Below are 27,474 nucleotides of genomic sequence, written 5' to 3' on the forward strand. Positions count from 1 at the left end.
GAACTTGCAATAGGTGTAAGAAAAAAAGGCCAGTCTAGGGGGCCATCCCCTATAATTTCACAATTAGTGTCAGAGATAAGGGTAGTCTTGGGGACTGTGCCATCTAACTACTCACAACTCAAATGAATGGCTCTTGCAACTGTCCCTCATCTTTCTCTCTTGCATCATCAATTTCCCCTCTAATGCATCATTCCTATCATATTAAACACGACAATATCTTCCCACATTTTAAAAAATATTTCTTACATATCTTCTTCTGGCTATTAATCTTTTTCTCTCCTCCTGTATCAAAAAATAACTGGAAAGAATTGTCTTTATTTGCTGTTACCACTTTTTTTTTTCTTTCAATTTTCTCATGAACATGTCAGTCAGGTTTTTGCCCCCATTCCTATATCAAACTGTCCATCTTGGTCATAAAATCCAAGTTATTTTTCAATCCTCACCTCACCTATTCACAGAATTCTCTCATTTTAAAAACAGTATCTTAGCTTCTAAGAAAATATAATCTCTTGGCTTCCTTCCCAACTTACCAGCTAGTCCTGTGTAGTCTAAGCTTCAATACTGAAATGTTAAAATCCTCAGATTTTTTCCTTCCTATTAGCAACATCTTAAACAATCTGTCTTCTAATACCATAGCTTTTAATACCCTGACCTCTCCCTTAAGTCAACACTTACTTTTTTTAAGTAATAATACTAAAAAATAAAAAGTTTCATGGTTAATATACTCAGGGTAACCAAAATCAAATTGGTTTCTTTCCAGTAGGACTTCTCAGATCTGTTAATATGCTAATAACATGCTGAATATTTCATAGTTTACCAATAATTACTAAAATCTGGGCAATAATTTTGCAAGTTATAGATCAACATTCTCCTATAATTAAGAAATAACTATTTTTTCCATGAAAGTAGTAATACCATTTTCAGAATCCTACCACGGGAATAAATAAAAAGCTAAATTCCCATCACTTATAAATCAACAAAATGTTTTTACTTATGTGAAATTCATATAAATTCAACAGTTTTCATCTATAAAGAACTCTTTCAAATTAAAAATGAACAAATAAACCATAGAATATACAACATGAACAGGCAATTCATAGAAAACCTACAAATGCCAAATAAACATACGAAGTTCAGAATCTTCTCTAATAATCAAAGAAATAAAAGTTAAGAGGACAGTTGGATTCAGTGTGTACTCAGCAACTTAGCCAGACCTGTTTCAAAATAAAATGTAAATGACTGGGGATGTGGTTCAGAAGTAGATTCTACTTGAGCTCTTGGGCTTAATCCTTAGTACCAAAAAAAAAAAAAAGAAAGAAAATTATAATTTTTCCTATATGTCCAGCAAAGATTAAGATTAATACCATTGGTATGTAATGAATAAGCACTTCTGTATACATGATGTGACCTCATACATCCTTTACTGAAAATAACTTCTCTCAAATATTTCAAGTACTCATGTATTTTTTATCCTGACAATTCTATTTCTAGAATTTATCTTACAAAAATCTTATATAAGTACTCAAACAAAATGTTTCTTTCACAATTATTTGTAATAATAAAAGACCAGAAACGTTTCAAAAGTAGATACAGTTGCTAAAATATATTCTGGATGCATACAAAGAATAATGCCATTTTAGAAATGAGGTAGACCACTAATAGCAAAAAGGTACAAGGAAACATACTATTGCAATAGGTATGCAGAACTAAATGCTAAACTGTTCTACTACTTTAATGTCAAGCCTCTGAATCAGTCTAACCAAAGAGTACACTAATGGTATTTAAAAACCAATATCATTTGGAACTTACCAGCTAAATGAATCAAGACTTTTTCTTAATACTATTCAAAATAAAACTAAAACCCGAAATAAACTAGCCGTTATGAATAAAATGACAGTTGATAAAACAATCTCAAATTTATGGGTTCATTTAAAAAGAAAAAACTTGATTATTCTAACTGATTTTATAGAAATTAAGTAAACAATCAGTTTAAATGCATCACTTTATTTAATCTTACTTAAAGAAAGTAATCACTTTAGTCCAAGAATCCTGCCAAGATTTGAGTCCAAGTCTGAAGAATTGTCCACATGGAACTTGTAAAACACAATTATAACAATTTGTGAAATCTCTTTCCTTTTAAATATGTAATTAATAAAATTCTGGAAATGAGGAAAGCTACAATTACTAATGCCTGGGAATGAAAAATAAACTGATTCTTTCAAGTATAACTGTTGGTCATCTTCAGAAGGTGTTTCTGTTCTAATTTAACTTGTCATACTCCAATGAATGTATCTGTTGCTTTATTAACATCTTTAAGGCACCGACTCTGTCTTTACAGGTTATGACATGACATCTTGTTCCAACTTCTATTCATGGAATAGATGTATATCTAACCTCAGTCATTATTCTTTGCACTTAGGGAAACAGCAGTGAACAAAATGTACATTTCCAACCTTTAAAGAGTTTTTTTAATTCTGGTGGAGTTTACGCCCTACAAAGGAACTCTGTTTCCTATATAGGAACCCTGGTTCTCTTAAGGTTCAAAATGATGGTCAATGAACTACCTAGCTAATAGTGAAAATAACATGGGAAATTATAGGTTTGATTGCCTATTGTATTGCAGGAAACTTTTACAGTAAGTTTAAGAAAAGAATCATTTAAAAATTGCCAAATTTTTCATGTGGAAGCAAAAATGACTAAGTACATAAAGGAAAATATTCTGCTAAAATACTAGCTTCATTGCTGAATTTTTAAAAAATTCAGTTTTCTAGATTTCTAAGCACATGTAAGTCACTACAAATAAACTAAAAGACAATTATAATGCATACAAGCTCATTTTTCAAAAAGTTCAAAAAACAATAACTGTTGATATTCTTTCCTTAACAACTACAAATACAATAAATAAGTAAACTTAATGGGGTCAACTTTCTATGTTTGTTTATGTGTTTTAAAGAGATGAGGTCTCATTATGTTGCCCAGGATGGCCCTGGACTCCTGGGTTCAAGTGTTCCTTCTTGCCTCAACCTTCCCTGAAGCCAGGAGTACAGGCAAAACAGCACACCCAGCTTTGTGCAGCGTTTTAAAATGACATTTTGGGGCTGGGGATATAGCTCAGTTGGTAAAGTGCTTGCCTTACAAGCACAGGGCCCTGGGTTCGATCCCCAGCACCAAAAAATAAAAAATAAAATAAAATAAAATAAAATGACATTTTGTATGATAGGTTTTCATGTTGCTGTTTATTAGCCCTTGTACTGATTTTCCCCTCAAAGGGCTGAATGTAGTTCAGTGGTAAAGCACCTGCCTAGAATGTTTGAGGTCACAGGTTAAATCCCCAACACCATGACAAGAGAAAAAAAAAAAAATCCAGTGAACATTAAAAAGCTCAAAACAGCTTATAAAAAATTAATGAAGCACAAAGAAATTCCATAATTCTATTACTGGAAATAATACCATTACTATAACACTAATACTTAGAATATCTTATTAGAGCTACTAGGGTAAATTAGCAGATTATTTCTCTTGTATAAAATCTCTCTCCTTTGGACTGATTTCAATATACTCCTAAATTATAATGAGAAAATGTTTAGAGTTTGCTTTTTTCTCCTTAATTTCACTTTTTTGAAATTGAAAGAGAAAGAAATAGGGGGAGGCAAGAGAGAAAATTTAGGGAAAATTTTTCAATTCTTAGACCAATGTGCAAGCTAAGTATGGTTTTTAAAAATTACTTAAAAACTACTATGATGAATGCATCCATACTTGCAATGGTTTGCTTACAAGATTAATACTGGGGTCTGGGGATGTTATAATTCAGTGGTAGATTCCTTGTCTACATAAGTAAACCCTGAAATGAATCCTTAGCAAAATTAAAAAAAAGAAAGAAAATAGAAAACTACTACCATATAATCCACATAATTGGATAAAGTTATCAAAATATTACTCAATTAATAATTAATAATACTATTAATTTAATACACTAAGTAATTACCACTTAAACAGCTCTTTTTAAAAACATAATTCTTCGATTATTCCTTTTTTCCATTTGCTTTGTCACTTACATAGGTTTCTGGGTTTTGTTTTGTTTTCTGTGCTGGGGATCGAACCTATATGCATGTAAACCACACACTCTATGCCTGAGCTACATCCACAGCCTGGTAAATGTAATCTAAGAAATTTCACAAATATTTCTTTTCCATGACTCAAAACCCCACTAATAAAAAATGGTTAAAATACTCCTAACAGTTTTGTAACATTTCCTGATACAGAGGTAAATGTGTTGAAGTAAGGGGCTACTGGAAGATTTTTGACATTTTAACTGAAAGAACACAATATTTCAATAAATGTGAGAAACTATTACAAGACAAATATGTTTCCTTTAACAGAGTTTTTTTCCCCATCTGGTTAGGTCTAAACAAAAAACAAAAACAAAATTTTTTTTTTTCAGCACTGGTCACTAAACCCAGGTTCTCATTTATGCTAGGAAAGTACTCTACCACTGAGTTAACATCCCCAAACCTTCAATTATATTTTATTTTGAGACAGGGTCTGGCTTAATCACTCAGGCAAGCCATGAACTTAAGAATCCTCCTGCCTCAGCCTCCAAGTAGCTGGAATTACAGGTATATGTCACCATGCATGGCTCTAAACGAAAACATGCTTAATGTAAAATATGTATTTTATATTCTGTAAAAAGTACCTGAGAAAATGTTTCATACAGAAATGAGTAGTAAACTTCATTACTAAAACTTTCATCGTGCTAAACAACTTGATACAGTAGGTTCCATACAATTTTTCTTTTCTTTTCTTTTTTTAAGAATTCTTATGATTAAGAAAATGGCTGGGTGCAGTAGTGCACGCCTGTAATTAGAGGGGCTTGGGAGGCTGAGGCAGGAAGATCTCAAATTCAAAGGCAGCCACAGCAACTTAATGAGATCTTAAGCAACTCAGCAAGATCCTGTCTCAAAATAAATAAATAAAAAGGGTTGGGGATAGGCTCAGTAGTAAAGTACCCCTGGTTCAATCCCTGGTACCAAAACAACAACAACAAAAAAGAAAGTGGATGGTACCAGAATACTCCATAACTCTTCTAAAAAATTTTTTGCTTTGAAAATCACAATTTTCTTTGATGGTTTTTAATTTTGAGATACTAAAATTTAAATGACAAATTTTTATTTGTACTGCAGACATTTAAAAACAAAATTTCCTCAATTATTTCCATCATATTTTCTCCTTTGAAAAGTATTTATTTTTTTAAGTCACACCTCTACATTAGTTATTTTTTGTATAATCTGTTTTCTATCCAGAAACTCATAAATGATGAGAACTAAGCAAAAAGTAACATAAGTACTATAGTAAAAATAAATATGATACATTCATATAAAATGTGACATTTTTAATTCCTATGAATATCTTGACGACTCTTCTCCAAAAACAGTAACTAATTTCTACCTGTACACTTCATGCTTTCTTTTCTTCAAATCACATCATACTCTATCAAACCATACTACAGAAGCATCCATTCCTATGTACACCCTATCTTTTCATAACTATAGGCTTTTAAGAAGTGTGCTATCAAAATCACTATAGTTGCTATCAAAATCATCATCAATTTTCTATCTCAGATTTATCTGAATGACTTTCCTTCTGATCTAGCACTGACTGGATCTTGCTATAGTTTTAAACCTTTAAGTGAACTAAATAAAAAAATTAAAAAACAAAGAAAGAAAAAATATTTCACACAGGCATTAAATAACTTTGTGGGGGGGGATGGAGCAAGCTTGTTTTGTGAAACTGTACCAACAGTTTAGCCTATTACCTCTCTGTGTTTTCAGTATATCTCATCAAAGTTATACTTTTATCTGTGCTAATATTTAAAAGTTCAATATTATTTCATCATAAAAATTTCAGTAGAACATTAACTTTATTTCAGTATATTTTAATGATCTATTTTTTATAATCAGATCTAAGAAAGTATATTTCAAATATATTTAATTTTCTTATATTCTTAGCCTCACCACATTTTGTAAGTGAAGTAGCTCTAAGCTGGCAATATGCCAAATGTTTTAACAGGCAATTAGAAGAACAGAGCACCACTTACTGGCTTTTAGTTTTTATTCACAGGATACTTAAAAGAGAAACATGATAACAATTTCACTCTCTGAGATTGGTAATAAACTTTAATGGACTCGGATCACTCTAAAAGTAGAGCAGCACTTCCACTGAACATTCTAATACCATATCATTTTAGAATTACCTTACAATGCTGAAACACAGCATCAAACACTAAGTCAAGAGAAAGTAATACAAACTGATACATCCTTAAAAAGTAAAGTGAACCTTAGAGCAGATGTTCTTTAAGAGGATATACCTGGCAAAGACAAAATTATATTTTCTCAATGAATTAGTTTTAAAAAAACAATTCAACAATAGAAAATCCCCTAATAAAATGTTCAAATGACCAATTTTTTAAAACTTAACAAAAGATAACTTGAGCAATTTAATTTCTAAATGTAAAAAAAAAAGATTTAAACTAGCTACAATCTCAACATTCCCTTTTTATGAGCATGACTGTTGCTTACTTAATACTTAAATTTTTATGAATCAGCTAACAACCTGATATAATTATTTACTTTAAAAGGCTAAAATAGCACTCTAGTATAGAATAGTTACCTTGGTTTGGTTGCATATTCATATTTGGTCGGGGGCCGTAGTTTCCCATTGGTTGCCCTTGACTCATTGTCATCTGATTCTGTACTGGCATGCTCTGTGATGATGGCACAGAATGGTTGTAACCTCCCATGGAACCATGGCTACTTGAAGGCATATTCATGGAACTGTTTGTCATATTGAGTTGATTGGGTCCAGGTCCCTGCATAGGCATATGGTTAGGCCCTTTGAAGAAAAATAATCAGAACCAGAATATAGAAAGTTAAAGAGATGGTTTTTACAAAAGTACCTAAAAGAGCTATTTGTAGAGTTTTTTTCATTGTGGTAGTCAGAACACTAAACAATGATTTGAATATTTAATAGCAAATAAATGGTTTATATGAATAATAGAAAATACTGTGAGGTGAATGTTGTTACTATTCCCACTTTAGAGATTAAGAAACTGATTTTTGGAAAGCCAAGAATACTCTGATAAAAGAGAGCAATAAGGGAAAACTAGTTTTGTAAGACAGCAAAACATAAAGCTGGAGTAAAATTATATAGTACTAACAATATGAATGGATTAACAGATCAATTAACCAGAATAGGGTCTAAAAATATACCCAAATACACAGTTCAGTAAATGATAATAGTAGTGATATTAAATTAGGTAATTCAGGGCAACAATAAGTAATTCAGTAAATGGTATTGTGACAATGGACAAAAAACTGGCTGTATCACCTCATTCCTCCCCATAAAACTAATCTAATATGTATAAAAAATTTAAACATTAAAAAAGAAGAAAGAGAGGGCTGGGGGTATAGCTCAGCTGGTAGAGTGCTTGCCTCACACGCACAAGGCCCTGGGTTCGCCCTCACCACCAAAAAAACAAAGAAGAAGGAGGGCTGGGTTTGTGGCTCAATGGTAGAGAGCATGCCTACCATGTGTGAAGCTCAGTGGTGGAGAGCATGACTAGCAAGTGTCAGTACTGCATATAAATAAATAAAGGCCCACTGACAACTAAAAAAAAACCTAAAAAAGACGAAGAAGAAAGAAAAGAAACCATATTAAAGAATTTCAAAAAGGAGAAATTATAAAATAATCTTGGGAGGAAAGTTCTTGCTGGAAATTCCAAAGTTTTAAAAAACCTAATTGGTTAAACAGTGGTGCATACTTGTAATCCCAGGGGCTGAGGAGGCAGAGGAAGAAGGACCCACAAGTTAAAAGCAAGCCTCACCAAGTTAGCAAAGCCCTAAGCAACTTAGCAAGACCCTGTCTAAAAATAAAAAAATAAAAAGAGTTGGTAATGGGGATGTGGCTCAGTGGTTAAGTGTCTCTGGTTCAATCCACAGTACCAAAAAAAAAAAAAGAACACGACAAAAAAATCATCAAAAGATAAACTGAAAAAAATTACTCAGAAGACATGTTATACATTAAATTAATTACCTGACATAATAAGTAAAAGACCATCAGTTTGAAAAAAATGGGGAAGGACATGAATGAAAGCTAAAAAAAAAAAAAAAATCTAAAAATAGTTTCATAAGCAAAGAAAGATTGATTGCTTTACTTAATAAAAAGCAAATTAAAACTCTAAGATACAATTTTCATGTTTTAAATTCTCAAAAATCAAGTTTGATACAACTATATTTTAAAGAATGAAGCACTTTCAGATACTGCTAAGAAAATAAATGGAAAGAGGTATTCTTTTTTATGGAACAACTTGATAGTAAGTATCAAATTTTAAAATGTACATACTTTGAACCCATTAATTTCAGTTCTAGGAATTTATAAAGATTTTGCACATGTATGCAAAAACTGTGTGTATGTTTTATAAATATATTCACGGCAGCACAACCTATTAACATACAAGAAATAACGTTTATTTCTATTATAAGGAAACAGTTCAGGTAAGTCAGGGTATATCCATAAAAAAGAATATCATGCAGTCACCAAAAAGAATGAGGCAACTCTATACAATGAATACAGTAATGGTCTCCGAGATAAATCTTTAAGAGGGAAAGAAGACATATAAGACTATTCAATATGTGCTATCATTTGTTTTTTTTTTTTTTTTTAAAAAGAATAGTACCAAAAAAGAAATATACATTCTTTTGGTAGCAACGGAGAGAGAAAAAACTCTTGAAGGATAATCAATGCCTTTCTAGAACTCTTGGAGAGGTAAAGGCTTTATAAATTGGTACTTTTTTATTTTGGCTGCATAGTCATGTATTATCTTTTTTTTTTTTTTTTTTTTTGGTAACAGGAATTAAACCCAGAGGTGCTCATCCCCAGCCCTTTCTTTTAAATTTTGAGACAGGGTCTCCTTAATTTGCTTAGGGTTTCACTAAATTGCTGAGGTTTGGCTTTGAATTTTTGATCCTCCTCCTTAAAAAAGGAACTGAAACTGAGAGGTTATCTGGCCAAGATCAAATGGCATAAGTATCTCTGAAACTTAAATTATCAAATAACTTACTAAAACTAAAATAGGAAATTAAGAACCAAGATTATTAGTGTTCATTAAAACGGGTGACTAGATGCTATGAAGAAATAAAGAAAATATAAGTTGCTAACCCTCCGATTTCTTATACCTAACTATAACTCCCTGCAATTACTAGGAGAGTCTCCTTACTATTATTTTAGATACTCTACTGTATTCTGGACAATAGAGGTCTTAAATGGTTGATAATCTCTGGTTTATAAAAAGAATGTAACTATTTCAGATGGCCTTACACAAAAACAAAACTGTGAGGTTAATATTAATTGTGCACTTCTCAAATGATTCCTTGGTCTAAGGCTTCAATGTTATGTGGAGATAAGTTATAAATCTAATATAATTATATATACCTATATGTTATATACCTGATCGAAGGCACTACCATCAAAGGTCACAGAATTCCTAACTAACCTATACTAGCACTGTCCTTGTAGTTCTAAAAACAGTGAGTCCAAGTAAACTAAATGTAGACTTGGCAAGCAGATTTCTCCTGACTACAACCTAACTGCAAACTAAGTAGTAGTTCTGTCTTTATTCCTACTTCCATACTGTGTGGGGGACATCAATGCTGAGAGTCTTAGCAGGAAATAAGAGAGTCACTGAAATAGATTTACCTCCTACATGATTAATGTCACATCAATCTTCTAAACTAGGCTACCTTGCCTCTTTTGCTCTGTGCTCCCCCTTTGTTTCTTTTACTATACCTGTCGTCCTTGGAAACAACGCTACCAACAATACAATTAGCTAGAGAAGATACTATCCTAAGGATAATTTTAATAAACTGTTTTATGATTTCAATTTACTACCCTTATTGCTAGTCATGTTTGTTTGTTGCTAATGAAAACAACCTTTGTTTTTAGAAAATAAAAATATTCTCGTATTAAAGGTAGAGAATACCATGCAAAAAACGACAGCTACGGGTCATTAGTGTTGTTACAAAAACAAACTGAAGATATTTTTAGCAAAAGATAACTAAATACACACCCAATGGCCTAAAAGATACCATTCTAGCGACTCTAAAGTTAAAATTGATAAAGAGAAAAAGAATGGCTAAATATGAGAAAGCTTACACTATTTCTTAGCACTTTAATTTTGCTTCAAAATCAATTTCCATATTTGTTATGCTAAAAACATATGTATTCATAAAAATCCCAATTCAGCATCAGTGACAGCTATGAAGAAATACTAAATACACAAATACACCAGCACTTTAGAGTTTGTTTTTGTTTCTTTTTCCCCTGTGTTTTTCTCAGTGATACTGTTTAAAAGATCAATAAATTTTTAAGTAAATAAAAACTCAGGGATGTTAGAATACCTTTTTGTAAACAGATTTTAATTCTTAAGCCATGGCACAATGACTTTTTTCCCCAAAAAGCTTCTAAAGCCAACTATGTTGCATAGTTTCAGACAGACTAAATTTAGCCAGTTCTGTTCATCAGAGGAATGCTGTGTGTCAGCTACATCAAAGCCCAAGGGCAGACTGATAAACACTGAATACAGGTCACGTAGCTCTGTAGCTAACAAACTCTAAGAGAGCTTGTACTCGGGGGCATTCAAAGCAGTTTTGTCATCAACAATCTAGTATCCCTTGAGCCCCCATGTCGTTTCAGTTGCTAAGCAACTCTGGTGTTAATGTCTTAGAGGAGAAAAACTTACCAGGCATCTGGCCGTTCATCTGGTTCTGCATGTGTGGTGCAGGAGGACCCCCACCTACCATTCCATCTGAAGGCATGTTGTGAGAGCGTGGAGGTGGGGGAGGGCCGCTCTGATTCATCACTCCAGGACCCATAGGCATATTCTGTGTGGGTGGCTGAAAGAAGACAGTTTAGCAAAACAAGAGAAATAGTTATACTTAATGGAATAAAGATGCATATGGAATAACAGTTGACTATGTTATTAAATTGGACAGAAACAAAACAACAAATGCATTTTAATTTCTTCTAATGCATTTTAATCATGGACTTATTAATATCATATTTAATATCCCCAAAACTTTAGAAGATGCACAGCATCTGAGCACCTTAGGACAAAATTAGACCACAATTAAATTATATTTTAATTTATAAAATCTCAATGGTAAAAATGTTAACATTCTACACAAACAGAATTCTCATTTATTTATTTACTAAGAATTTCTAATGTAGTTATTATTTAAATCACATTAAAAATTAAGTCTCCTTTCATTACATATTTGAATATATTTACTAATGATTGATTTTACTTGAAAAGGTAGAATAAAAATAATTAGTACCAGGGGTCCCAAAATGTGACATATTTTATACTGTTAGCAATGGAATAATGTTTTAAAACACAAAGATAATAGCTCAGTTCAACATTTTTGTGCCGACTACTACTATAGATTGGAAACATTACTGATGGCCTCCAGGGGTACAGAGACAGCTGCCTCAAAAGGATGCCTTTGGCAAATTTCCTAATGAAATTTTCAAGAAAACCATTGACTAACCTTGAGAGTTCACAAAAGGGCAAAAGGAAAAACATAGATATAAGACAGTGTGCAACACCAGGTTCCCATCTTGGGAACATTTTGGTGGAGAAAGCAAATGTTTGGTTTCTTTCCAAATATCCACTTTTAACCCTGCAGGTTAGAAGAACTTATTCTTTACAGATCTACTTTCTGCCTTTTTTCTCCATGATCAGAACATAATGTCCAATCCAGTAACTGCATCCCACATTTTTTATTCTTGCTTAATATTTAAAAATTTTCTTCCACAGTATTTGATAACAGTTAGTTACTATTATCTTTCCAGATTTTGTCAGCAAAGTTGTCTCTGAAACACTTAACAGATACACGTTATTCTTTAGCCAACACATGCACTCAAACCTCCAATCATTTAATGAATAGCTCAAAGTGTAGAAATATCAAGTGCTAGGATGGGTCTGTATCTCAGTGGCAGAGCGCTAGCCTAGTATGTGTGAGACACTGGGTTTGATCCTTAGCACCACATAAAAATAAATAAAATAAAGGCATGCTGTTCATCTACAAATACAAAATTTTTTTTAAAAGAAATAAGTGCTAAATAGCACCTACAAAAGTCAGAAGTTTGATTTCTTCACTACTATAAATCCAGATAATTGGTCTTTATAAGTATTTTCTTTTCAACTTTCATCTTAAATTTTTTATCCAACTTGTGTCTTAAAACACTTATAATCTTGTTCAGTTTTCACAAAAAAAAAAAATAAACATCAAATCTATCACATATCTTATTTTTAATTATCCTTTATTTATCATGCTTCAAACCTGGTTAATTTTTTGTATTTCAACTCATAAAGCATCACTAATTGCTATTTACCATCACAAGAGTAATAACTAACCCTTCTGCTAATAAAGTCATAAAATCCTGACAAAATGCAAAAAACTGTCTAAAAGTACTAATGTACAATATAATCAAAAAACAACAGAAGCTATACCTCTTGATAGAAGGGAAGAATGTTCAGACCAGCTCCACAATTTCTTTTGCTTTTTCTGTGAGTGTACAGTGTATAGGGTAAAAGAGCCAAGACACAAAGCAGCAATCCTCTTGACTGAGCAACCCTCAGTTTTTTTACAATCAGTAGAAAATTAAATAAAGTCCCCCAAAGGAAAAACTACAAAGAGGGGGAAAACTCAAGATAACTACTAGAAAATAGCAGTTAGGAGGCCAAAGAGCCAAGCAGATTCCAGCTACTGCCCATTGCTAGGGAGATAAAAGATTAGAGTACAAACCCACCCAGTTAGAGGGGCATTCATAAACAACTATAGCGCTCCAGACTTCAGAAGAGCCTCTCCTCAGATTATGGTCAAAACTGAAATGGATTAGCCCAACAAATCTTTTAATGAACCCTCAATACTCAAGTGATCTCCTAGTACTTCTCATACCAAAGGAAAACAATTATCGTTAGAAGAAAAGGACACAATCTTGACTTTCTAGAATTGTTCATCCACAATGTCTGCCATTGTTTTTCTTTTTTTTTTAAATACTGGAATGGATCCCCCTGGGGGTACTCTACGACTGAGCTACATACATCCCAAACCCTTTTTGTTAAAAAATTATTCTGAAACACAATCTCAGTAAATTGCGTAGGCTGGCCTCAAACTTGCAATCCTCCTGCAATAGCCTCCCAAGATATGGATCCCATCTAACCACAATGTTTGATGTTTTGTCGTAAATTACAAGGTGTCCTAAAAAACAAACAAAAATGGCTAACACCCAATAGGATGGCTATAAAAATAAAATTTTTAAAACTACCAAATATAATAGGTGTTGGCAAAAATGTGGAGAAACAGGAATTCTCACATATGCCAGGAAAACTATAAAAAGGTATAGTCACTGTGGAAACAGTTTGCCAGTTCCTCAAAAAGTTAACGTATGTCTACCATATCATCAAACAATTCCATTCCTAGTATATACTCAAAAGAAATAAAACACATTCAGGCAAAAGTTGTATACAAATGTTCACAAAGCATTATTTATACGAGTCAAAAAATGGAAAAAAAAAAACCAAATGTCGTCCAACTGATGAACGGCTAAACGAAATGTGGTATATATATATACAACATGGAGTTTTATATAGTCATGAACAAGAATGAACTTGTGTCAGCTGCAGAACAGAACTTAAGAACGTATATTAAGCAAAATGAGCTAAACTCAGAAAGTCAAGATCCTATATTTTCTCTGATATGCGGAAGCAAAACAAGAAAAACTAAAAGAAAGGTGGTGGGGGTATCCTATGAAAACTGAAAGTTCTACAGAGTACAGAAAAGGGACCAGGGGGAGGTAAGAGAAGAGGGAATAAGGAAATTCTGGGGAATGATACAGGCGAAATTATATTGTTACATTGTGTGCATGTATAAATATTTAACAACAAATCACACCATTATGTACAACTAATGCACCAATTTTAAAAATGGGGAAAAAAGAAATATATATTTCTAACAATGGAAAAATTATATTTGAAAAGTGACATCATATATAACATCATCCAAAACTTTGAATCACTAGGCCTCAGAAAACTTGAAATGGAACCATTTGACCCAGTTATACCACTCCTCGACATATACCCATATACCCAAAGCATTTAAAATAAGCATACCACAGTGACGCAACCACATCAATGTTTATAACAGCTCAATCCACAATAGCTAAGCTATGGAACCAACCTAGGTGCTCTTCAACAGATTAATGGATAAAATGTGCTATACATACACAATGGAATATTACTCAGCCACAAACACAGATGAAATTATGGCATTTGCTGGTAAATGAATGGAACTGGAGACTACCATGGTTAAGTGAAATAAGCCAATCCCAAAAAACCAAAGGCTGAATATTCTCTCTGATATGTGGATGCCAACACAGAGTGGAGGAGGGGGGATAGACAGGGGACTAGACAAAGGGGAATGAAGGGCAGGGAGGGAGGATGGGAATAGGAAAGACAGTAGAATGAATTGGATATAACTTTCCTATGTTCATATATGAATACACGACCACTTTAACTCCGCATCATATACAAACACAAGAATGGAATCCTAATTAGACTAAGTTATACTCCATGTATGATATGTCGAAATACATTCTACTGTCAGGTATATCTAAAAAGAACAAATAAAAAATTTGAAAAGCATACAAGGGTCACTCTAAGGTGCATATATTTAAAAACAAAATAAAACCTTTTTTATTTAAATTTTTTTAATCACTAGGATTAAACCTAAAAGAGATAGGCAATACCTCCACACTGAAACACTGTTGAAAGATTCAATATTATGAAGATATCAGCTTCCTTGATGTTGACCTACAGATTCTTTGCCACAACCCCTATCAAAATCGCAGCAGACTTTCCCCAGAAATTCGCAAGCTGACTTTAAAATGTATATGGAGATTCAAATGACACAGAATAGGCAGAACAGTCTTAAGAAAGAATAACACTACCATACATGCAGACATATTATAAGCTACAATAACTGAGACATACAGTCAGTGCAAGAATAAATAGACCAAAGGAATGGTTGAGAACAGCCCACATATACAATAACAAACAACTTACATTCAATGGTGAAAAAATTATCTTTACTATAAATGGTGTTAGACTGACTGAAGATAATAGGAATAAAAATGAATAAGTGGGCTAGGATTGTGGCTCAGTGGTAGAATGCTAGCCAGGTATATGTGAGGCACTGGGTTTGATTCTCAGCACTGCATGTAAATAAATAGGTCCAAAAACTAAAAAAAAAATAAATAAATAAATAAAAAATAAAAAAACCTTAATTCCTGGCTCAGCTCATACACAAATTTAATTTGCAATGGAATATGGATCAACTTTAGGAATAGGCGTATCATCATGACCTTGATAGAGGAAAATATTCCTTAAATAGGATACAGAAATTATACATAAAAACAAGTGATGAATTAAACTTCATTTTAACTAGAAACTGTTAGACACCATTAGAAATATAAAACATAATTTCCAAAGTAGAAAAACTTAAGTGAAATACATATAGCCAACAAAGACTTATTCTAGAATATATACAAAACTTCTACAAATCAATGTTTTTAAAAGTCCAATTAAAAGAACAGAAAGAAAGGGACATTAGAAAACTTTTTTGGCATGACATTGTTCCATAACTTGATTATAATGATAGTTACATGGATTTGTGGAAACTCATGTATCTATACACTTTAAATGAATAGATCTAATTTTATGTGAATTATAAATGTTACTTCCTGCCTTCCACCAGAGAATCTTCTTGTCATACCAACAGAATAATCAGACCTCCACTGTCTCCCCCCTATGTCCCAGGTGCTCTTTCTTCACAGAATTTACTATAGCTGTTAATTTCAAATATGTCTGTGTGATTATCTTCCCTATGAGTCAAGTTCAAAATCAAAAAATGATTTGAAATATAAACATTTCAAAATCACATAAGGGGCCAGTATCTTTCTAGCAACTTACATTGCTTTTATTATTTTTTTAAAACATTTTATGTATGTATACACATAAAATATATGTGTGTGTATATATATATATATATGTGTGTGTATATATATATATATATATATATATTTTTTTTTTCAGTTGCAGGTGGACACAATACCTTTATTTTATTTTTATGTGGTGCTGAGGGTCAAACCCAGGGCCTCAACTTTTGCTAGGCGAGCACTCTACCACTGAACCAGAGCCACAGCCCCTTACATTGCTTTTAATTGTCAAAATTGCCCATTCCATCTTCACATCTCTCTTTGGAAGCCTATCAGACATTAATCCTTATAATACTACACCTGCATACTGTCTTATCCCTAGATTCAGTGACAGCAATTTCATCCTTACAGTCGCTCAGATGAAAACCATGGAGTCATCCATAATTCCTTTCTTTCTCAACCCGGCCCCACATTAAATTCTCAGCATGTCCTTTGACATCTACCTTTAAGACATAAATTTGACCACTTCTACCACCACGTCCTATACCAACACCCTGTGCAGCCACCATCACATCTCTTATGTTGATTACTATAATCTCCTAATTGAACTACCTGCCTCAATGTATGCTCTTCTATATTGAATTTTCCACACAATAGTCGAGCTTGCTAAAACATATCAATTCATTCTTCTCAAAATCTCCAATAGCTTCCAATTTCAGAGTAAATGCCAAAGTCCTCATGACAGCCTACAAAACTCTTTATCATCTGTCCACACCTCCTTGACTTATTTATTCCATTCCAGTCACAGAAACTTTCATGCTGTTCCTTTAACAAGACAAAGACAGCTTTACCTCAGAACCATTCTTTCTACTTGTTTTCTCTGCCTAACACTCTTCCTGAAGTCTTTATTCAGATGTCACCTTCTCAATGAGATCTAACCTGACCACTCTGTTTCATATTGCAAATCCCATCCCCCACTCGCAGTGTTCCTAATACGCCTTTCCTGTTCTATTTTTGCCTTTCCTGTTCTATTTTTCCCTTTCCATAGCTCTTATCTTCCAACATGCTAATGACCTAATTTATTATGATGATTGCATTGCTTGATAGAATATAAAACCCAAGATAGAAATACTGATTTGTTCACTAATGTTTCAAAAGTACCTAATGACTATCAATAGACACAACTCAACGCTTAATATTTAGTAAATAATGAGTTCTCAAATTTAAAAGATTTACCATAATACTACAAATGATTTCAACTATAAAATTACCTTCAATGAATATGAATATATCACTGAACAACATAATTTTTAGTTTAACAATGTTTCATTTGTTTCTTTAATATAATTGTCATGAATATAGTTCTCCACAAGGAGGCACTAAAATGACACAGAAATAAATAGAAGATTGAAAAATAAATTATTCAAAATAGGAAATACAATAAAAATCTTTCTATATTTGATAACTTCTAGACACATAAATGATGGTGCCAACCAAGGCTCCCCAAACCCAATCAGTACCATACTTATCTTACATCTTGGTCCTAAATAAGTCTCCTAAAAACTCTACACATACCTGAAACAGTTAAGGAAGGTCCCATTTAATTCTGACTCATTCTCACAAGATATTTCAGGATGTCATCACAGGTAACCCTGATTCTAAGTAGGCTTTTTGGACTTAATGAATTCAGTTCCTTCATTTAATAATCTCGCCAACTGTTGCTATGTCATCTTGTCCTCCAAAAAAGGGTAGCTAATGGAGAACTTAGGCAAATCATAAAATCTTACCAGATGAATTTGCACAATTAATAATATTTCCCACTTATTTTTAAAAAATGATGATTATATAAATTTCCTGAGGGCTCAGGTCCCAGAAATTGATTCACTTACCAACTATACTTTCTCCAATTTTAATACCAGGTTTCCACTAAATTAGATCTTTCTCTTTTTTATGAAACAGAAAACATTCCCAACACATCAAATCCAGCATTAGATTTTATCTCAGCTCTGAAAACCAAAGTCTACCCAACCCCGAGGATGTTAATTACTAAACAGTCACTCTAAATTCATTTAATCTTAAATAACAAAAAGTAAAAATCCTACCCTTCCCAGAACTGAAAAATTGTCTAGAATATACTTGGAAACAAAAATAAAGGACTGAGGATGTACCTTAGTGGAGAACATGTGCATAGCATGAAGAGATCTTTGGTTATGTTTCTAGAACCACAAAAAATAAATAAAATAAAAATAAAAACAAAAAGAATCCACTCCTAAACTATGTCAAGACGGAAATCTAGCTTTTCGTTTTTTGGTACTGGAGATTGAACTGGGGCACTTAACCACTAAGTTATCAGTCCTTTATATTTTTTGAGACAGGGTTTCACTAAATCGTTTAGGGCCTAAGTTGCTGAGGCTGGCCCCAACCTATGATCCTCCTCCCTCAGCCTCCAGACTCCCTATGACTGCAAGCTTGCACCACAGGTAGTACCAGGTGACTAAGCTTTTCTTAAAGCTGCAAAAATACCACACATTAAGAAACAGAATGGGGGAACTTTAGATTATGTAGAAGGAAATGGGGGGGGGTAATAAAAAATGGTGGAATGAGACAGACATGTATGATTATATGAATGGTATGAATCTACATCATGGACAACCACAGAAACAAAATGATGTACCCCATTTGTGTACAATGAACCAAAATGCTGTCTGTAAAAAATTTAAAAATAAATAAATAATTAAAAAAAAAAAAAGAAAGAAAGAAACAGCCTGTAATCCCAGCAACTCTGGAAGTTGAGGCCGGAGGAAGGCAAATTGAAAGTCACCCTCAGAAATTTAGCAAGGCCCTAAGCAATTTAGTGAGACTCAATCTCAAAATAAAAAATTTAAAAAAGCGGGGCTGGGGATGTGGTTCCATGGCTAAGTGCCCCCAGATTCAATCTCTGGTACCAAAAACAAACAAAACAAGAAACAGACAGATATACTTGCTTAATCTTTCATTTTTTGTATTATTCTTACATCTACGCCAATTTGCTTAAATTACAAAATATATGATCATTATTAAAGGCAGAATAATACAAATGGAAACCATTCAACACTTGATATGAGTATTTCAAGAAACTTTTTAAAAATCAGACATAGTTACTTTTTGAAAATAGGGTAACAATATTTTGTGACTTTATTCTAATGTAGACATTACTTTTCACCAGTATACACTGACCTCATTCGAAAGTGTAGAATTTGCTGGGCGTGGTGGAACAAGCCTGTAATCCCAGCAGCTTGGGAGGCTGAGACAGGAGAATGGCGAGTTCAAAGCCAGCCTCAGCAACAGCAAGGTGCTAAGCAACTCAGTGAGACCCTATCTCTAAAGAAAATACAAAAAAACAGGGCTGCGAATGTGGCTCAGTGGTCAAGTATCCCTAAGTTTGATCCCTAGTACTCCCCTATTAAAAAAGTGTAGAATTTAAATAGTTGTTATCAGTTTTTAACTCATCCTCAATACTGACACCTGTTTCAGTTTGGTTTTGCTAATAAAAACAACATTTCAATAAACAATTTTTTTAGAACTATTTTTTTACTGGGCGGGGGGAGTGCTGGGGATTGAACCCAGGAGCACTTAACCACTGAACCACATCTCCAGTCCTTTTAATTTTAACACAGGGTCTCCCTAAATTGCTTACAGCCTTGCTTAATTGCTGAGGCAGGCCTCAAAATTGCAATCCTCCTGTATCAGCCTCCCTAGTCAATAGGATTATAGGTATAGGCTACCACATCTGCTGTGCAAATACTTGTGCAAATAATAGGGCATTACATAATTTCTCATATCTAGTTTTTCTTTCTCAGCTATACATCCCTATAGCAATGAACTAGATTTATTATTTTCAATTAATGTCAAAGGGATAATGTTAGTTTTCCTAGTACATTTAGAAACTACTCTCATTGATTTTAATACAGTTCTAGAAAAAATTTTCACACACAAACATTTCTAGTCTACACAGTAAGATCTATCAACATCTTTACGTACCCAGGTTCAATTAGATAACCTTCTGAATTTTACAAGTACTACTCAGCAAATAATTAACATGATCTTTTTTTAGGCTATCTGAAAGATAACCAATGATGTTGGTAAAATACTTCCTATAATTCTCTACAAAATACAGTGTTACACTTCTGTGGACCTTTCCATAATCCTCAGTAGCACCTCATCAGAGAACTTATAATTTCTTCTACTATTTCAAATACATTTTAAATACACAGTATTTATAAAATAGCATATATTACAGGGTAGAATAACTATTTGCTGTCTTTTACTTATAAAATGTTTTGGCATGTAAAAAAGTTTTCTTGCATTTTTAAAGGAATCAAACCAAGATTTTTTATAGTTTTCTCCTTTACTTGTGTTCTTATCTCAAAATTAGGTAAATATTGTTCCTTATTTTGCATTGAATCTCATAAGCACTTCAAAGACATTTCACCTGTAGACCTTTTTCCTGTTTTTAGTATCAAATGTTGCAATTGGATACCTTTTATTTTGCAGCTGTATGCCAAGTACAAGATAAAGACCTGGAGACCAAGTTGTGGGCAGGCGAAAGAAATAGGAGAGGACTGAGACAATGACCATGTTTTTAATATGCTCACTTGTAATATGAAATATGAAAATGCAGGCTGTGAACTTTTTATAGGAGAAAAAAGAGTGGACTAAGCAGAAACGAGTTTTGTCAGTGGAATATCCAAATGCATATATCTAATGGAAGCTGGATTCATGTCTCACACTCAAGCAAAAATAATCCATCTTTGAGAACCATCTATGTATCAACATCTATGTATCAATAGATGAAATCTCCCAGGAAGAGTATGTACAGTGAGAAAATGTTCAAGAATGAAACATCAACACTTGATGAGCATGTTAATAAGCTGAACAGTTAGAGAGGAAAACAGAGAACTATCATGAAAGCCCTGCCTCCAGGGCCCTCAGACCGACTGACTGCTCCCCACCACCAGGACACCCACACCGACTGACTGCGCCCCACCTCCAGGATCTTGCAACCAGACTGACCACACCCCGAGCTGCAGCTCCCCATTTTCCAAAACAATTTGGAAGCCAGAGCAGACATCTTGAATAACCCTGGAAACTATATATCTCCTCCCATTTTGAGATGGGGCAAATATCATCCTGAGTCACCTGCTGGACACTGGAAGTTCACTGTCAGGTACCTCTCATACATCAGGCTACTGAACACTGGGAGGTTTGAATACTATATCACTGTTATAGTGTAGATTATTTTTTTCTCCTTATAGGAAAATTTTAAGTTTTTATTTCTTTACTTTTCTCGCTCTACTTTCCTTCTGTTTACCTGTTCCCTCAGTCTCTTTCTCCCTTTACACGTGCTAACAATCAACATCTTTTGATTATACTTTAACTCTTTCTATGATCTAGAACTTCTATATGTTCTCTTCTTATCCTATTAACACCTACATACTATACACCTTCCCATTCACTTTGTCCTCCATTAGAAACTGCAGACCTTATTGCAAATCTGTTTCTTATACTGAAGATAATAATCGAACTTATTCTGTTTATTATGACAATATTGTTAACATCCTCATAGGGGCTATTTAGTTTAGGGCTGCATATTGTATGTACTGGGCAAGGCTAATATTGATCTCCCCCTTAAAGAAAAGGATTTAGAAACCTATAGGGTCACTGTAAGCCTAAAGGGGGGAAACTGCAATACCCCAAGATCTGCACTGCTAGAGGGGAAGATACCTGAACAACGAGAAAAAACAAGAAAATGATCCAAAGAAATCTAGATTCTATACTGATAGAATCCAGTGACAGTATGTTAGAAGAAATGTCAGAAAAGGAGTTCAGAATATAAATTATTAAAATGATTCCCATGAAACAAAGGATGAGAAAAGAGAGCAAATGCAGGTAATGAAGGATCACAACAATAAGCAGCTGAAAGAACAACTACAGGAAGCAAAAGATCATTTTAACAAAGAGATAGAGATTCTCATTAAAAAAAAAAAAAAAGAAAATCCTTGAAATGAAGGAAACAATACACCAAATAAAAAACTCAATGGAAAGCATCACCAACAGACTAGATGACTTAGAAGACAAAACCTCAGACTGAAGACAAAATATTTAATCTTGAAAATAAAGTTGCCCAAACAGAGAAGATGGTAAGAAATCATGAACAGAATCTCCAAGAACTATGGGACATCATGAAAGGACCAAATTTAAGAATTATTGGGATTGAGGAAGGCACAGAGATACAAACCAAAGGAACGAACAACCTATTCAATGAAATAGTATCAGAAAATTTCCCAAACCTTAAGAATGAAATGGAAAATCAAATATAGGAGACTTACAGAACACCAATGCACAAAATCACAACACATCCACACCAAGGCACGTTATAATGAAAATGCCTAACATACAAATTAACGATAGGATTTTGAAGGCTGCGAGAGATAAGTATCAGATTACATATAGGGGAAAACCAATACGGATATCAGCAGATTTCTCAGTCCAGAATCTAAAAGCTAGAAGGGCCTGGAACAACATATTTCAAGCTCTGAAAGAACATGGTTGCCAACCAAGAATCCCATACCACCAAAACTAACCTTCAGATTTCAAGATGAAATTTTAAAAAGTTTAAAAATTTTACAGATAGAAAGCCTACACTACAAAACATTCTCAGCAAAATATTCCATGAGGAAGAAATGAAAAACAACAATGCACGTCAGCAAAGGGAGAAACTACCTTAAAGGAAAAACCAATCAATGGAGAAACCAAGTCAAGTTAAAAACCAAAAATAAGCCCAAAGGACTGGGAATACAAATCATATCTCAATAATAACCCTGAATGTTAATGGCCTAAACTCATCAATCAAAAGACACAGACTGGCAGATTAGATTAAAAAGAAAGATCCAACAATATGCTGCCTTCAAAGACACATCTCAGAGATAAGGACATGCACAGACTAAAGGTAAAAGAATGAGAAAAAACCTACCATGCACATGATCTCAGTAAAAAAGCAGGGGTTTCCATCCTTATTTCACATTAAGTGAACTTCAAGCCAAAGTTAGTCAGAAGGGATAAAGAAGGACATGTCATACTGCTAGAGGGAACCATAAATCAGGAAGACATAATGATTGTAAATATCTGTGCCCCAAACAACGGTGCATCCATGTACAGCAAACAAATCCTTCTCAAATTCAGGAATCACATAGACCACAATATAGTGATTCTGGGTGACTTTAACACACCGCTGTCACCACTAGATAGATCTTCCACACAAAAACCAAACAAAGAAACCATAGAACTCAATAACACAATCAATAACCTAGACTTAATAGACATACATAGAATATTCCATCCATCAATGAGCGGATTCACTTTCTTCTCAGCAGCCCATGGAACCTTCTCGAAAATAGACCATATGTTATACCACAAAGCAGCCCTTAGGAAATGCAAAAAAATAGAGATACTGCCTTGTGTTCTATCAGATCATAATGGACTGAGAGTAGAAATCAATCACAAAATAAAAAACAGGAATTACTCCAACATCTGGAGACTAAATAATATGCTATGAATGAAACATGGATAACAGAAAACATCAGGGAGAAGATAAAAAATTCTTAGAGGTCAATGAGAACAACGATACAACATATCAAAATCTCTGGGACACTATGAAAGCGGTACTAAGAGGAAAATTCATTGCATGGAGTGCATTCAAGAAAAGAATGAAAAGTCAACAACTAAATGACCTAACATTACAGCTAGAAGTCCTAGAAAAAGAAGAACAGAATAACAGCAAAAGCAGTAGAAGACAGGAAATAATTAAAATCAGAGCTGAAATCAATGAAATTGAAACAAAAGAAACAATTCAAAAAATTGACAAAACAAAAAGTTGGTTCTTTGAAAAAGAAATAAAATAGACAAACCCTTAGCCACACTAACAAAGAGGAGAGAAAACTCAAAATTACTAAAATTCAGAATGAACAAGGAAATATCACAACAGATACCACTGAAATACATAACATAATGAGAAGCTATTTTGAAAACCTATACTCCAACAAACAGAAAATACCAAAGACAAGGACAAATTTCTAGAGACATATGATCCTCCCAAATTGAACCAGGAGGACATACACAATTTAAACAGATCAATATCAAGCAATGAAATAGAAAAAGCCATCAAAAGCCTACCATCCAAGAAAAGCCCAGGACCAGATGGATTCTCAGCCGAGTGCTACAAGACTGTCAAAAGAGAACTCATTCCAATACTTCTCAAAGAATTACAGGAAATAGGAAAGGAGGGAACCCTACCAAACTCATTTTATGAAGCTAATATCACCCTCATACCCAAACCAAGCAAAGACACATCAAGGAAAGAAAATTTTAGACCAATATCCTTGATGAATATAGATGCAAAGATCCTTAACAAAATACTGGCAAACTGTATCCAAAATCAAATGAAGAAGATAGTACACCACAATCATGTGGGGTTCTTCCCAGGAATGCAACGTTGGTTCAAAATCCGTAAATCAATAAGTGTAATTCATCATGTCAATAGACTTAAGGATAAGAATCATGGTTATTTAAATTGACGCAGATAAAGCCTTTGACAAAATACACCACTTTGTGCTCAAAACACTTCTAAATAGGGATAGTAGGAACATAGCTCAACATTGTAAAGGCTATTCATGCCAAGCCCACAGCCAACATCATTCTTAATGGAGAAAAACTGAAAGCATTTCCTTTAAAACAGGGAACAAGACAGGGATGTCCACTTTCACCACTTCTATTCAACATTGTACTTGAAGAACTAGCCAGAGCAATTAGACAGACTAAAGAAATTAAAGGGATATAAAAAGGAAAAGAGGAACTCAAACCGTCACTATTTGCTGATGACATGATTCTCTATGTAGAGGATCCAGAAAACGTCTAGACCTCATATATGAATTCAGCAAAATAGCAGTATATAAAATCAACACACATAAATCTAAAGCATTTTTATACATAAGCAATGAAATATCTGAAAGAAATGAGGAAAACAACTCCATTTGCAATAGCCTCAAAAAAAATAAAATACTTGGGAATCAATCTAACCAGAGAGGTGAAAGATCTCTACAATGAAATCTACAAAACATTAAAGAAAAAAACTGAACAACTTAGAAGATGGAAAGATCTCCCATGTTCTTGGATAGGCAGAATTAATATTATCAAAATGGCCATACTTCCAAAGGCACTATACAGATTTAATGCAAGTCCAATTAAAATCCCTATTACATTTCTCATAGAAACAGAAAAGGCAATTATGAAATTCACCTGGAAGAACAATAGACGCAGAATAGCCAAAGTAATCCTGAGCAGAAGAGTGAAGCAGGAAGTATCACTATACCAGACCTTAAACTCTACTATAGAGCAATAGTAACAAAGATGGCATGGTATTGGCATCAAAATAGATAGGCTGACCAATGGTATAGGATAGAAGACATGGAGACATACCCACATAAGTACAGTTATCTCATACTAGACAAAGGTGTCAAAAACTTACAATGGAGAAGAGATAGCCTCTTCAACAAATGGTGGTGGGAACACTGGAGATCCATATGCAGTAAAATGAAATTAAACCTCTATCTCTCACCCTGCACAAAACTCAACTCAAAATGGATCAAGGATCTAGGAAATAGACCTGAGACCCTTCACCAAATAGAAGAAAAAGTAGGCCTGAATCTCCATCATGTTGGCTTAGGACCAGACTTTCTTAACAAGACTCCCATAGCGCAAGAAATAAAAGCAAGAATCAATAAATGGGATAGATTCAAACTACAAAGTTTTTTCTCAGCAAAGGAACAATCAATAATGTGAAAAGACAGCCTATAGAGTGGGAGAAAATCTTTTCCACACACACTTCAGACAGAGCACTCATCTCCAAAATTTATAAAGAACTTAAAATACTTTACACCCAAAATACAAAGAACCCAATCAATAAGTGGGATAAGGAACTGGGCAGACACTTCACAGAAGATATACAGGTGATCAACAAATACATGAAAAAGTGCTCATCATCCCTAGTAATTACAGAAATGCAAATTAAAACCACCCTAAGATTTCATCTAACTTCAATTAGAATGGCTATTATCAAGAACACAAGCAATAATAAGTGTTGGCGTGGATGTGGGGGAAAAGGCATACTCATAAATTACTGGTGGAGTTGCAAATTGGTGCAGCCACTCTGGAAAACAGTATGGCAATTCCTCAGAATGCTTGGAATGGGACCCACCATTTGACTCAGTTATCCCACTCCTCAGTTTATACCCAAAGAACTTAAAATCAGCATACTATAGTGACACAGTCACACCAATGTTTATAGAAGCTCAATTCACAATAGCTAAACTATGGAACCAACCTAGATGCCCTTCAACAGATGAATGAATATAGAAAATGGTGAGATATATACACAATGGAATATCACTCAGTCCAAAAGAAGAATGAAATTATGGCATTTGCAGGTAAATGGATGGTGCTTGAGAACCAAGGTCTAATGTTTTCTATGATAAGCAGATTCTAATCCATGATGGGGGTGGTGGGGAGGGGAGGGAAGAATGAGCAAGTTTGGATGGTGCAGAGGAGACGGAGGGGAGGGGAAGGCATGTGGGAATGGGAACGACAGTGGAATGAGACGTACATTATTACCTTATAAACATATATGATTACAGTACCAGTATGACTGCACCATGTACTGCCACAGGAAGAAGTTGTACTCCATCTGTGTACAATGTGTCAAAATGCATTCTACTGTCATGTCTAACTAATTAGAATAAATTAAAAAATAAAATAAAATGGAAACACGTATATATAGTTAAAAAAAAAAAAAAAAAAAAGGTACAGATCAGTGTGCATAGGAAGCTTCTACTTCTATTTTAAAAAGAAGGGGAAAGCCTGTAACTCCAGTCACTTGTCAGGCTAAGGCAGGAGGAGTCAACATTTAAGGCCAAGCTTGGCAACTCCTCATGACTCTGTCTCAAACTAAAAAGGGCTAGGGATAAAGTTCAGTGGTAAAGCACACCTGGGTCCAATCCCTAGTACTGGCAAGAGGAAGAACAACAGGAAGGGGAGGAAAAAAGGAGTGCAAGTATTTATATTGGCTTTTATTTGCATTGAAAGCAGGTAGAAGATAAAAGTAGGTTTTATCTGAGTTTTGTCCTCTGTATTGAACACTTATTGAAAATATTATAAGTATCTTTATAAATTTAAATTTCAAGGAATGTAATTAGTTAAACTGGGGATATTTTAAATTTAGAGCTCATAATGAATTAAATAAAAAGGTAAATAAACAATTCCAATCAGTTTTCAGTCTTCTGATCAAGACATGCTTTTGTGTGCACCATCTTAGCAAATCACATAATCAGTCTT

At 33.8% G+C, this 27,474-nt stretch overlaps 1 protein-coding gene across 3 annotated transcripts in view; it reads right to left on the reverse strand.

The window, feature by feature from the left end:
* The window catches only part of Ss18 (SS18 subunit of BAF chromatin remodeling complex), a 78,213-nt gene that overhangs the window by 25,262 nt on the left and 25,477 nt on the right, over positions 1-27,474 (reverse strand). For all 3 annotated transcript variants that reach the window (XM_047526613.1, XM_047526612.1, XM_047526611.1), the window contains exons 4-5: positions 10,793-10,946; positions 6,667-6,888 (exon numbers count right to left, since the gene is read on the reverse strand). In XM_047526613.1, the coding sequence (XP_047382569.1) occupies positions 6,667-6,888; positions 10,793-10,946 (376 nt within the window). The remainder of the gene's footprint in view (positions 1-6,666; positions 6,889-10,792; positions 10,947-27,474) is intronic.

Source organism: Sciurus carolinensis, chromosome 15, assembly GCF_902686445.1.
Source record: "Sciurus carolinensis chromosome 15, mSciCar1.2, whole genome shotgun sequence".
Taxonomy (NCBI): domain Eukaryota; kingdom Metazoa; phylum Chordata; class Mammalia; order Rodentia; family Sciuridae; genus Sciurus; species Sciurus carolinensis.